Source organism: Falco cherrug, chromosome 12, assembly GCF_023634085.1.
Source record: "Falco cherrug isolate bFalChe1 chromosome 12, bFalChe1.pri, whole genome shotgun sequence".
Taxonomy (NCBI): domain Eukaryota; kingdom Metazoa; phylum Chordata; class Aves; order Falconiformes; family Falconidae; genus Falco; species Falco cherrug.
In genome coordinates, this window is record NC_073708.1 from 14,547,502 (window position 1) to 14,559,629 (window position 12,128).

Sequence of the window (12,128 nt, forward strand, 5' to 3'; positions counted from 1 at the left end):
GAAAGCTTAGTGGATGGGCAAGAGTTCTCACAAAAGTCTGTTATCTACTACCTCTTGGTATGTGTTCACCAAGAATACTTGTCTCAGTGTGGTGAAAGGATGACAGCAGTTAGCTAGTTTCAGAGCCAAGTGCTAGACACCTATTTGGCCCCCGGGCTGCCACGTTAGCATTATTGAGTTTGTTTTCCTAGCGTCCTGGCCATTTCTAATCCCCTGGGGAGCTGCAGTGCAGAGCAGCTGGATACTTTTCATCTCACAGTGATGTAAAGGTTTAGTAGACATGAGTAGGGAATGTAATGCCAAGTGCAGTAGGTAAAGCAGGCTGAATGTGGAGCAAATATTCCCGTCAAGGCAGAGCCTGGCAGGGCTGGTGCACCCTGAGGGGCTGCTTGTTTGCCCCTCTGCTTCTGTCACGGACCTGGTGTCATAGCCATGTCTGGCCCTCTGGCCCTGTGTGGTGATGGCACAAGGCCCTTCTCTTAGTTGCACTCTGAATACCAGAGTCCTGGTAACTGTTTCTCAAAATGATCTTTTATATATATATATATAACTGAACTTTTGTTTCAGCGTTGTGTGATTCCCTCTGCTGTGCAGAGGCTTTGCCTGTTGGGTGATGCCGACATGCTGTAGAGGATATGTCATTTGCATACACGATCAATTGCTCAGGAGAAAAAAAAAAAAAGAAAAAGAATGGGAGGGAAGGAAGCTTTTAGAGAGACTGAATTTTCTTTTTCTGTCATATGGTGAAGTAATGTATGTAGATAATTCAGTGAATGATGAAGTTGTCGATGTCTCTATGATTATGTGCTCATGGGCCTCACTTGAAGCTCCCTGGTTATAAATGTTTGGTTATTATGTCCCTCTTGCTTTCACATAGCAATGAAGTCTTCATGAAGTGAGCAACCTTTACCATTGTTGCATACTGACTATATGTACAGTGTATTACAAAGAGCAGTGACGAATATTTATCCCTGTCAGAGGCAACATTAGTGTTTAGCATATAGCCATATTCTGCGCTACAGAGATATAAGTGAAGCAGATGCTTGACTATTAGATATATAATCTTACACTGCTATTTTAATTTTGTAAATGGCCATGACAAAATGTATAGCAAGAACTCTATAATTTTGGGTTTTTCTCAAAAAATGGAAAGCACATATTTTTAAAGCAAAGTTTACTGGAAAAAAAAGACTGAGTTGTTTTGTTGGGTTTTTTGGTTTTTTTTTTTCTCACATCTTTCTCTAGAAAAGCAATTTCCTTTCCACATCTCTTCTCCAGACCTTCAGAAGCTGCTATGCGGTATGGTCCTATATCTCCATGCTGAAGGCAAGGGGGGATATATCGTATTTAATCAATAGCAGACAGATTTATCTAGGATTTATTTTTTCATTTTCCTCAAAACTACAGGTCATTTTTTACTATAGAAAATGTACTTCACTGAAAATCAACCAGGGTATTTGCTGTCAGTTTAAGCAAGCAAGAAGCAATGAGAACAAGAAAAACATAAAGAAAATGGCCTCAAGGGAAAGCTCTGCATAATGAACTTGAAATTGCTACTGCTGGAAATACTGTTGCTGCTTTTCTTGCCAGGGCTGTCACCTAGCACAGTAATTTTAGATTAAAGTAGAGAGTGGAGCTTATCTACAGCATCACTAAAGACCAAGGTTTATGCTGCTAGATTTTCCCAAACTCTAGAGACCACCATGTGCTGTGGTATGTTAATGGCACTTTTAAAGGGGAAATAGGCCAGAAATAGCTCATGGTCTTGCTAGAAGTTAAGAAGGAGGATACAAAGAGCAGCAACAACAAAGCCTATGGAAGCCATATTTTTAAAAGAAATCTACTCCACGCTCTTTGTGGCAACTTTTAAGTGAAATGAGTGGGGAGACCATGCAACTGAAATGGTAACAATTTGCCTAGAGGTGCAGAGATCATCCCCAAGATTTTTAGCTCTAGTTCCCAACTTCCCTTCCTGCCTGATAAGAAAGTGTGAGGAAGTTCCTTCTAGAGAAAAGTAGACCTGTGGACGGCCTGAGATGCTTATTCCCCAAAAGGACAATCCCTTGCCATATTATTTCTTGAAGGTGGTCTCACAGAAGCCTGGGTTACAGTTCAAGTCCTGCCTAAATGAGAGAAATACAATGAACGAAAAGAAGTCAGATGAGAAATTACAATGCACAGTATTGTCAACTGAACTTCTCAAGAAGATCAGAACATGGATGAATATTCAGTGGTCTTTTTAATGCAGTAACTGCTTTTCAGCGTTACTCATCTATCTGAGCAGTTGCTGTAGCTACAGCATAACCCTGAGAACTGGCAGAGAGAGAATCATGTATTCTACCATGTTCCCTAGCCCATATGAAATATTTCATGAGCGTTTGTATACCTTAAAATAGGTGTTAACTGGAAAGATCTACAAATATGTACACAGAAATTTCTTTCCTAATCCCAAGTAGAGATCATCAACCTTAAATTTCAGGATTTATCTTGTTTAAATGCATTAATATACCCTAAGATATCTTGTCATCCAAATGAATGTTTTATTCTAACTTGAATCCTGGGTTTTTTATAGGAAGTTACATCATATATGAGAAGGTAGTGCATAAAATAAACCTCATTAGTATTTCAGAAGTGCAGGTATAAGGCCATTTATTTATATATGTGCTGGCTGTTGTAAACTGTATGTGACAGTAGGGGAAGTTTGTTTATGGAGTCACTTTACTGGAAAATCAACAAGGTCAGAGCTGCTCTAGCTCTAATATTTGGAATCAGTCAGGTTTGACATTTCAAGTTGAAAAAGAGCTCAGAATTTAGAACCAAGTTAAGAATATACTGGATGGATGATTTTGGGAAGGACAAATTAGATTTCTAAATTGACATGATGCAGTGCTGAAACTAGGAACAGCTTGCCTGGATTCAGAAAAATGACTAATACAGAAAAAACCTGAACTTATTTGGGAGGAAGGACTCTGTGTAGGGAATGTGCACTGTATGCTGTGCAGAAAACAAGGAAAGGTTCAGGTATTGGGTGGTTGGCAATAAATATATTGCTAGTACAAAACCACCATGAAAATCAATGAGCTAATAATTTAATTAGGAGCTAAGAGGTGAAACAAGAAGAAATATTAATTATAGATCTCAACCCTCCTAAACTCTTTTCCTGGTTGTCCGGTGGATTGTCACATTGCTGACAGGATACAATTGCCATGGAGATGGTTATGAGAAATTTTCCTGTAATTTAGATTTTGCTGAGTTAATATTTCTTTTCCATGCTTCCGTAAAAAGAAAGGATTACCTAAATGCTAGTTATGAGGTATGTATTAATATTAAATATCTTTATATAGGGTGATTTTTTTGTATTGTTTGTTACACTTTATATTGTGAACCAGGACTGAGGGCCTTCCCTGTTACAGAGGGACACTGCAGTGGAACAAGGGCCTGATCACTGGCTGTTGGAGCTTAGGCTGATATCTGCAGGGTGGTCATTCTTGTCTTGCTCCTTCTTGTATCAGTTATGTACCACGTACGTTCTTTAGAATACTGGGAAGCCTGTACTTTATGGTGTTAGTCTTCAGCTGAAAATTGTTCTTTTCCTTTATACTTTACATGCTATAATTATGTGTCAAAAAGGTTTCCTCAGCCTTAGGGAAGGATGGCCTCTGCTTTTAACAGCTGTTAAAATATCTGTGAGCTAAGAATTTTAATATATATCATTCTTCAGGAAATCTGTATAGTAATCTAAAGTAATATGACCCTGTTAGACAGAATAAGGTAGGAGTTACTTCTAAGCCTTACTTTTTTCATTGTAAATTGTATTTTTACACCTGAACTTTTGTAGCTCTGTCCAAAAGTTTATGTTGTCGGAGCTTTCACGTTCTCCATTGCAATCCTCTACTGCCAGTTTTAAATATTCCAAAACCTTTTTGCCTGAGACTCTAGCCAAGAAGTACACAAGTAGTTCTGTTACATCAAATGTCATTTGTTGACTGGTTGCAGCTTGCACATATGGTGGAATGGGTGATGGTGGTCCTCCTAGTGAGTGAATACAGAAATTTTTGCTTCCTGAAATATACTAGACATGCAAATTCTGGTAACAGGCAAGAAGGAGAGATCACCCTCCCTTTCCTCTACCTTGTGGAGCTGATTGTTGCCAGTAGTGCCAGAGAGGAGAAGGGGAGGGAATTGCACTGGGAAACAGAATCTCTCCTGGGACTTACTGAGACTGAAAAAGATATTCCTTCCATTTCTGAAACATCAGTAGGCTGATTATTGAGGTGAGCAGTGCTTGTGCTGAAGGAAAGAGGAAGGAGAACAGCTTTAGCTGAGTTGCCAGTACAGAAAAATGCAGAACGTATACTTATTGCCAAATTCCGGAAGGATTCCATCAAAGTAAAGTCACAGAAGCACAGAGATGAATGCCTGTTGTGCTCAATGGCATTATCCCACTCTGACTACTTCTGAGAGCAAAGCACTAAGCCTACTATAGCAAAAGTTTTGTCTTTAGCTGAGTTCTGCATTGTTATGACCCTTGCACCTACGTACTCGCTCCAAGAGTATTTTTGTTCAGCTAAGAACTTAGAACACCGCTTCTTGCTATTCTTGGAGCAGAGGATTTTCTTCATCCACGTTGCCATCAAAGACAGAAGCTGTAGCAAGGAAGAACTGTTGCCAGCAGCAAGAACCTAGATGCAGCTGTTGAAGACAGGCTGCTGGAAGTGAGGATCTCCTTTCCTGTAACTGAATGAGCACCCATTTGCTAACCCCAGCTTCCCTACCAACCAAAGAGAAGAGCCTGCATTCCTAGATCAGCAGATTCAGAGGCTGCTCAGAGCTGGGGAGTTCAGCTTGCTGGCACGCTTTCTCTTGGTGTTCTTGCAAAAGGTTGAGCACTGTATATCACAGATGTTTCCTTTGTGCTGGATTCTGCTTTTTTGTGGAGTTTGGAAATCTGCAATAATTTTGCTGAAACATATTGAGTTTGGAAAAAAAACCCCACCCAACAGTTAAAATGCAGAATCTGACTGTGTTCATGATGTCCTTGATGTTTCGTTATGCCAGAGGAAAGAAGGGAGTTACTGTGACTCACAGTAAAAATCGTAGTGTTTCAGTTCTCACCTTTATGAATCATACGAAAACAGTTCTTTTTGGGTTTTTTTCATGAGAGCTGTAGGGGTCACTGGGCTGAATTCTCCTTACCATTGTTATAATTTTTATTACCTTGAATTCAAGGTTGAGTTAGGTTTCGTATACGTACCAATCATTTGTTAATTATAGATGAAGGAATTGTACTTCATTATGCTGAAAATATTCTTGCATCGAAGTAGAGAGATAATATTCGTTAGTTCAGATATTGAGATTTCTGTTTCATCTAAAAATTCCACTAGGATCTGAAGCCAGTCTAAAGTAATAGATGATGACTGTTTCTGTGACAAACTGAATTTTGCTTTTTACACGCTTGCTGCCACAGTTATTTTTGTTATTTGTGCCACATTATTTATAAGAAGCACTTTCCCTTTCTGTGTGTCACAATTTAGCCCAAAGTCAACTCTGTTGATCTACAAATAACTAAGGTCATTAATGGCATTCTTCCTGTTGACAACAAACTGTGCTTATGAGCTATCACCCATAGTGGGGGTTTTTTGGTTGTTTGGCTTTTTTTGCTGGTTTGTAACCAGTGCTGTGTGCGGAACTATTCAGACCTATTGTGATATATGAAAAGTTTTATGATTTCCTGTTAGGTCAAAGGTTTAGAAAAATCTAGGCACTGCATCAGATTTGATGGCATTATTTCTTGTATTTGTGTAGTGTTAAGACTGTTAATTTTGGTGGTCTGCATTCCTGTTCATCAAAGTGTGATGTACCTATCAATAAGCTTTACTGCTTTTCATATAGAAGGGGTGGAAGAGCCATGCCTTTAAGTCCCACAGTGAATCAAAGCTGGAATATAGTGGTCAGTATTTGACCCTTCTGATCTACTCTTTTTGATTATACTTGTGCTACCTGTCATAAAACTTCAGTATCGTAGGTTTAGATAGATACACGCTTAAGGCTTGGCTTTGGCTATTAAACCATAATTGTTGTGAGTGAATTAAAGATCATGTTTTGCTGTACAGGTAAATACAAATCTTAAAGGGGATATTTTACATTCAAAACCTATATTTTTCTTACCTTGTGATTTTCTTCTTTCTTTATTCACGTTGTGGATGGTGAAAATCTGTGGACATTAGAACTTCATTCATTTTGGTGTAATGAATGTGAAACAGGCCATGCTTGATGTTAAAATACCAGTAGTGACACTTTGCTCAAGCATGAGAAACAAAGCTAAAGCCAGACTTAATAAACTTAGCTGGCAAAATATGAATCAAACCTTGTTAAGTACCTCCTGGCGAACCAATCCCCTGATGTGAACAGGAGCTCTGTTGTGATTTTCCCCCCTCCCCATGGTCCAGAATTTAGAGCTCAACCCTGTGAAGTGCTGAGTGTCCGTGAAAGCCGTGTGGGAACTGAAATGTTCAACATAATTTTCCAGGATTAGGCCATTAATTTGGTCCATGTTTTGTGCATTATGCGATCTGTTGTTCTTGAACTAATAGATTTCTCTTTCCCCTCATCCTGAAAACTAGGTTATGTTATGTCAATTCCAAGTCCTGGTTATAGAAATTTATAACTTAAAGGCTTGCTTTACTTCATTTGCATTAAAAGAGAATATTTCCCTTATAAGAAGATTAACATACAGAACTTGGTTCAATAATGTGGTCTTGTTTCCTTAAGATGAGATAGCTGTCTCTGTAATATTAATATATTTTACTTGCTATAATCTGATGTGCCATTTCTCTCCCCTTTTTTTCTCCTTCCCTAAGATTATCGTTGGAGAAACTGCAGTGTTTTGTCTACAGTTAGCTACAAAGGATTTTGAAAACCAAGAAAAAACAATATTAACTGGAGACTGTTGTTATATAAATCCACTGGTGCGCAGGACCATCAGATTCCTTGGTATGAGCAAAATTATTGCTTTCATTTTCTGAATGATGAGAGTGATCAGTTATGTCTTAATTTTGACCTGAGGAAAATATTCAGATAGCCGTACAACATTTCATGTGTAGTTTTAACTCAGTTGCAGTGAGTTCTCTCCTTTTGGGTAGCAAATGAAGCTTCTTGGAATTTAGGATAAAAAAAAAAAACCAACAGTTGCAGAAACAGCAGTAAAAATACAAAAAATTGAGACCACAAGGGGGTAAACAACCAGCAGGCCGGGCATAGGGTCCAGTGGAGGAAGGAGGTATCCTTGTGCTATAACTATAGTTGATATTTTTCTTTTGGTTATGCACACACATAGCAGCCAAAGTTCAAGGCACTAGGACACAAATTTGTATTTGAAGCCAAGCCCTTTTTAGGGACTTTCTTAGCCTGGTGATTGTATTATAGTCTTCAGTAGAAAACTATACAAAATCCATGCTCCACTGAAGTCAGCTGTAACTCCCCCATTGACTTCAGTAGATATGAGATGTCATCCTTTCTGCTTAGTTCATTGTAAATGTGTTTGGAAGGAGAAGTACCACCATGCAAAATGTCTATTGGATATTCCCAGGTGCTGCTTTTTAATATGTGCAGGGATGCTACAGCAGGGCTTAGTTCTGTTGTTTGCTTCTCACTCATGGTTGTATCCAAGAGAAACAGCTGGAGCAACGAAGCCTTGGGGCAGCTAATCCTCCTGTGTGCCCCAGTGGCAGGGGGAGGGAGGGCATGTGCAGCTGTGTCTGTATTTGCAGTGTTTGTTTTAACAGCGTGCCAGCCTTCTAAGAGCATAATTGCTTGCTGTCACAGGAGTGCTAGAAGTCATTAAGAACAAGACTGTCTTGCATAGTTCCAGCGGAGGTGGAGAGTGATGATGAGGAGCTCCTCCTGCTCCAGTTGTTCTGTGTGTAATCAGTGCCCACATTTCCCTACCACTTGGTGGGCCCTCCTTGCTCAGAGAAGCAAAAAGGAATCGGGAAGGAAGGGATGAACAGAGGCCTCTGCACTGTTCTACCAGATGAGGCATCACTACCCATTACATTCACGCAAAGTGATGTGGCCACCTGTGTTGGGGCAGTGCACACCCGCGGGGCTTGCTGAAAGGGCCCTTCTGTGCAGCCACCCAGCTAGGCACAATCCACTGTTCCCGGTGTCTAGCAGCTCAGGGTGGATTAACATCAGTGTGACATTGCTGACCAGCCAGGAATCATCCCAGAAATCATCCTCAGTCCTCTAGCTTTGAGGAATAAACCTGACCTTCAGAAATGCACATGTTTCTGTGGGATTGTGTCTGCTGTGGTGTATATCCATTAAAGTCCTTGGGGTACCCCATGAAGTTGGGAACTGCCAGAACTCATGCTATATTCACAGTGAGTTGAAGTATGAAGAAGGTAAGGTGACTTGCCCATGGAAATACAGGAGGAAATCTGTAGCTCAGGTAGAATTTGAACACATACCTGCTAGCTGTGCCTCCCAGTCGTGGTGCTGTGTCTGCATTTCCTCCCAGAGCTCATTTCCTGCTTCCAAAAGTATAGAAAGGGACCTCAGAATAGCAGAAATCTGTTTTCTTTTAAGTAATCAGATACATGCATTTCCATTCTGATGAACAAGTACATGTGCTTAATGCTTTGCTGATGTGTCTGATTAAAGGTCTTTAGCATAAGTAGCTCCTCAAACATATAGATCTTTAGCTTACTGTGTTGATATTATGACTAATACACCATGCTTAGAGATGTACCCAGTAGCAGGCAGATGAAGACAACTCGTGCATGGCAATATTGAATTATTCAGTACTTCAGCTTCTTTACAGCTGCGAAGGGAAAGAAAATGTTTGTCCAGTATGTGTTAATGACTTTTCAAGTTACTTCTCCATCAGAGCCAAACTTCCTTCATTCTCAGACAGATTTATAGGGTAAAGAAGTTGCCTCTGTCACTTCTCTTTGACTTTTTCTGGGCAAAAGTCAGGTACCAGTATAGCTGTCCACCCTGAACAGTGGAGATTCACGGCTATGAGGTCTAGGAAATTGGGCTATTTGTATAAGAGATGAGTGTGTTCCTCTGAAGGATGGAGAGAGATCAGGTGTGCAGGTACGTTGCAGTCTTGCTGCTGCAGATGTATAGGGAAGTACCATCTGCAACGTGAGTCACGGTCTTCAGGGTACAATACATGTGAAGGTTTTTCATGTCCTTAAATGCAAAGAGCTGGTATATTACTTTGATAAATACTATAGTATGTTGCCCTGGAGAGAAATTGTCAGGAAATTTAACTCTTTGTTTCCCTCTTTAGGAATTTACGCATTTGGACTGTTTGCTACGGACATCTTTGTAAATGCTGGACAAGTAGTAACAGGGAATCTTGCACCACATTTTCTTGCACTTTGTAAACCCAACTATACAGCACTTGGATGTAAACAATATACACAGTTCATCAGTAGCGTACATGCCTGTACTGGAAATCCAGACCTTATCATGAAAGCCAGAAAGACATTTCCATCCAAAGAAGCAGCACTAAGCATATATGCAGCTATGTATCTGGCTGTAAGTATATTGTACTATTTAATGTCACTGTATTTTTGAGAGCAAATGGCTCATGCTGTGAGTGGAGGAGGGAGGAATGGCGAGATAAGACAACTATTGGCTGATTTTTATAGATGTAAACCTTCTATGAGTTACTGTGAGGCCTTTGAGAATTTGATTCATTGGACTTAATTTTGACAATTACACATGTAGTGGTTCTCTGAGCCTTGAAAGCTCAGGCAATGCTGACAGAGGGCACATTGTCCAAAAAGGGTTATAGTTTTGGGATAACCAGATTTTTGTTTTACTTCTTCCCAATTTCCAGAGAATGTGGGAGGAGGCTTTGTTGGGTGATAAAGAATAAGGGTAGTGATTGCCTGTGACTGGTAGTGGGTTCCTTTCATATTTTAACGCAGTACAGATTAGTAGACTTGCACACAGCCATATTCTTTGGTGGGGTGAAGCAGAAGAGTGGGCATATGTAAATGATCTCTGCCGGAGATCTGTGCATGTCTTTAGGTATCGGAATTGGTATTTGTAGGTACCTCAGTGCACATGCAAAGTCCGTTTGGCTCTTACTCTGTAATGAAGTGGGCTACAAGACAATCCAGCCCTTCCTCTCTCTCTCCTCTCTGATACTGGGAGCAATGAACAGGCCTGGGGTAAAAACTGGTGTTTACTGTCCAGCATCAGAGCTGTTTTGGAGGCTTTGAGAAATGTGGTGGGGCAGATGAGCGGCAGAGTGGCTAACGAATCTCAAGTAACTCTGTGCACTACCCCTTGGCTTAGTTTGGAGTGCACATTGTTGTAGTCCGACCCGCGCTGGTAATCACAGTCCTTTGTAGCCCTTTGGATGGGCTCAGGGCTGCCTTTGCAGTGTCAGTGGGAAACTAGGCAAGTGTGCGTGTGTGTACCCTTGTGGTCATGTCAGGAGTCATCCCTTAAATTCCCTCAGTATTATTCCCTCAGTATTTGAACAGTAGCCTGCCTATATGTGTATGTGTGTATGTATGTGTGCAGATATGCACATGTATATATGTGTGTGTGTGTGTATTGCTTTTGAGCATACATTTAATGAGCTGACTTTTGACTCCTGATTGATCTGGAAACTGATACTTGCCAACATGGCAAATATCCCAATCCCATCCACAGACAGTGTGTCAACTCCATGCTTCTGAATATGGATTTAGAACCAGTTGCTTAAAATCTGCAGCACTGACAACAGCATTTACTAAAAGTTCCGTGTGAGCAATGTCTAAGAGGTGTGGATTATTGTTTAGTACGGCAAGTGTATCTGCAAATAGGAGATGAGCAATAAAGTTCTATTCTAACTTCAGGCAAGTGTAAGACTCTTAATAGTATTGCCTTTATTTGGGGAGATAGCTAAGGCTTTGCTTCACTGAAACCTCTAAATTTGGCACAAGCTATTTTAGAAAATATTCAGCATTCTTCATTTTAATTGCTCCTATTTTTCTCATCCATCTGTAAAGTTGGATTTCCACTGTTGCCATGAGTCACAGTAACTAAAGGAAACCAACTGTTCAGCTACTGCAAAGCAGGAAGAAAATAGTGTTAATACATTTTAAAAACAAAAAAAGTAGATATTAGTAAGGTCTAATACCTACCATCAATGGCTTTTGACATGAGCACGGATACTTAATGCAAACCTTATGGTGTCTGTGATCGATATACAGTTAGCAACACTAAAAACTAAAACTGCTGTGATCTGTTTCATGACTTTATAATCTTTTGGTAACCACAGAAATTAATATATCCTGTGTCATTACTGTATTGCTGCATGATGCATGACACTGTCATCATTTAACTAAAGCACTATAAACTGCTCTCAGGATTTCTGAATTCTTATAGGCTGCCTAATAAAGTGAATTGCTATGATGTATCCACTAAGTTGTAGACTGCAATTTAGGTCCTTGATGCAATGTTGGCAGGTTTGGTTTCTTTTTCTTTTTTTTTTTCTTTTTTTTTTCATCCTGTTGCATGGTTGCAGCTAAAAGTACTGTTTATTACACACAGAGAAAGAAGTGCAGTGTTCCAATATTTGGGGTCATGTCCTTACACTGTCATGATGTTTATCAGGATAGCTGGCCCTGAATAATAACTTTCTCATCACTATTCACTGGAGTAGAAAATTTAAACAGTAGCCTAGTCTTTGTATGGGCTGTGGTACAACTGTTATGGAGAGCATGGACATAAAGATCTCCATATATTACTCAGCTAGTATTTCATGATCATATAATCTCTGATACAAAATATGCTTTATTTTTAGTTAACTGAAATGTTTGGGAGAAAGGGAAGGATCGTTACAGAATCCTCCCTGGATATTTGAGCCAGCTGTGCGCAAACCAAAACCAGCTTAAAGACATAAGCAGGCAACAAGCTGATCCAGAGTCCTTGGTCTCAGAGGGGGCGAATTAAGCAACAGACTTGTGTGATTTCACCGATCAACCCATTTAAAAACAAAGTGTATGCTTTATTTAATAATTCCCCTATCTCATTCCATTTAAGTGCAGCCACATCTTTATCACCTAGCATCTGTGCATATTGTCTTGTTAACAATAGCTTCTTTTTTCATCTAA

At 39.9% G+C, this 12,128-nt stretch overlaps 1 protein-coding gene across 2 annotated transcripts in view; it reads left to right on the forward strand.

The window, feature by feature from the left end:
• The window catches only part of PLPPR5 (phospholipid phosphatase related 5), a 232,785-nt gene that overhangs the window by 201,648 nt on the left and 19,009 nt on the right, over positions 1-12,128 (forward strand). For both annotated transcript variants that reach the window (XM_055724447.1, XM_055724448.1), the window contains 2 exons: positions 6,861-6,993; positions 9,302-9,552. In XM_055724447.1, coding sequence (XP_055580422.1) covers positions 6,861-6,993; positions 9,302-9,552 — 384 coding nt within the window. The remainder of the gene's footprint in view (positions 1-6,860; positions 6,994-9,301; positions 9,553-12,128) is intronic.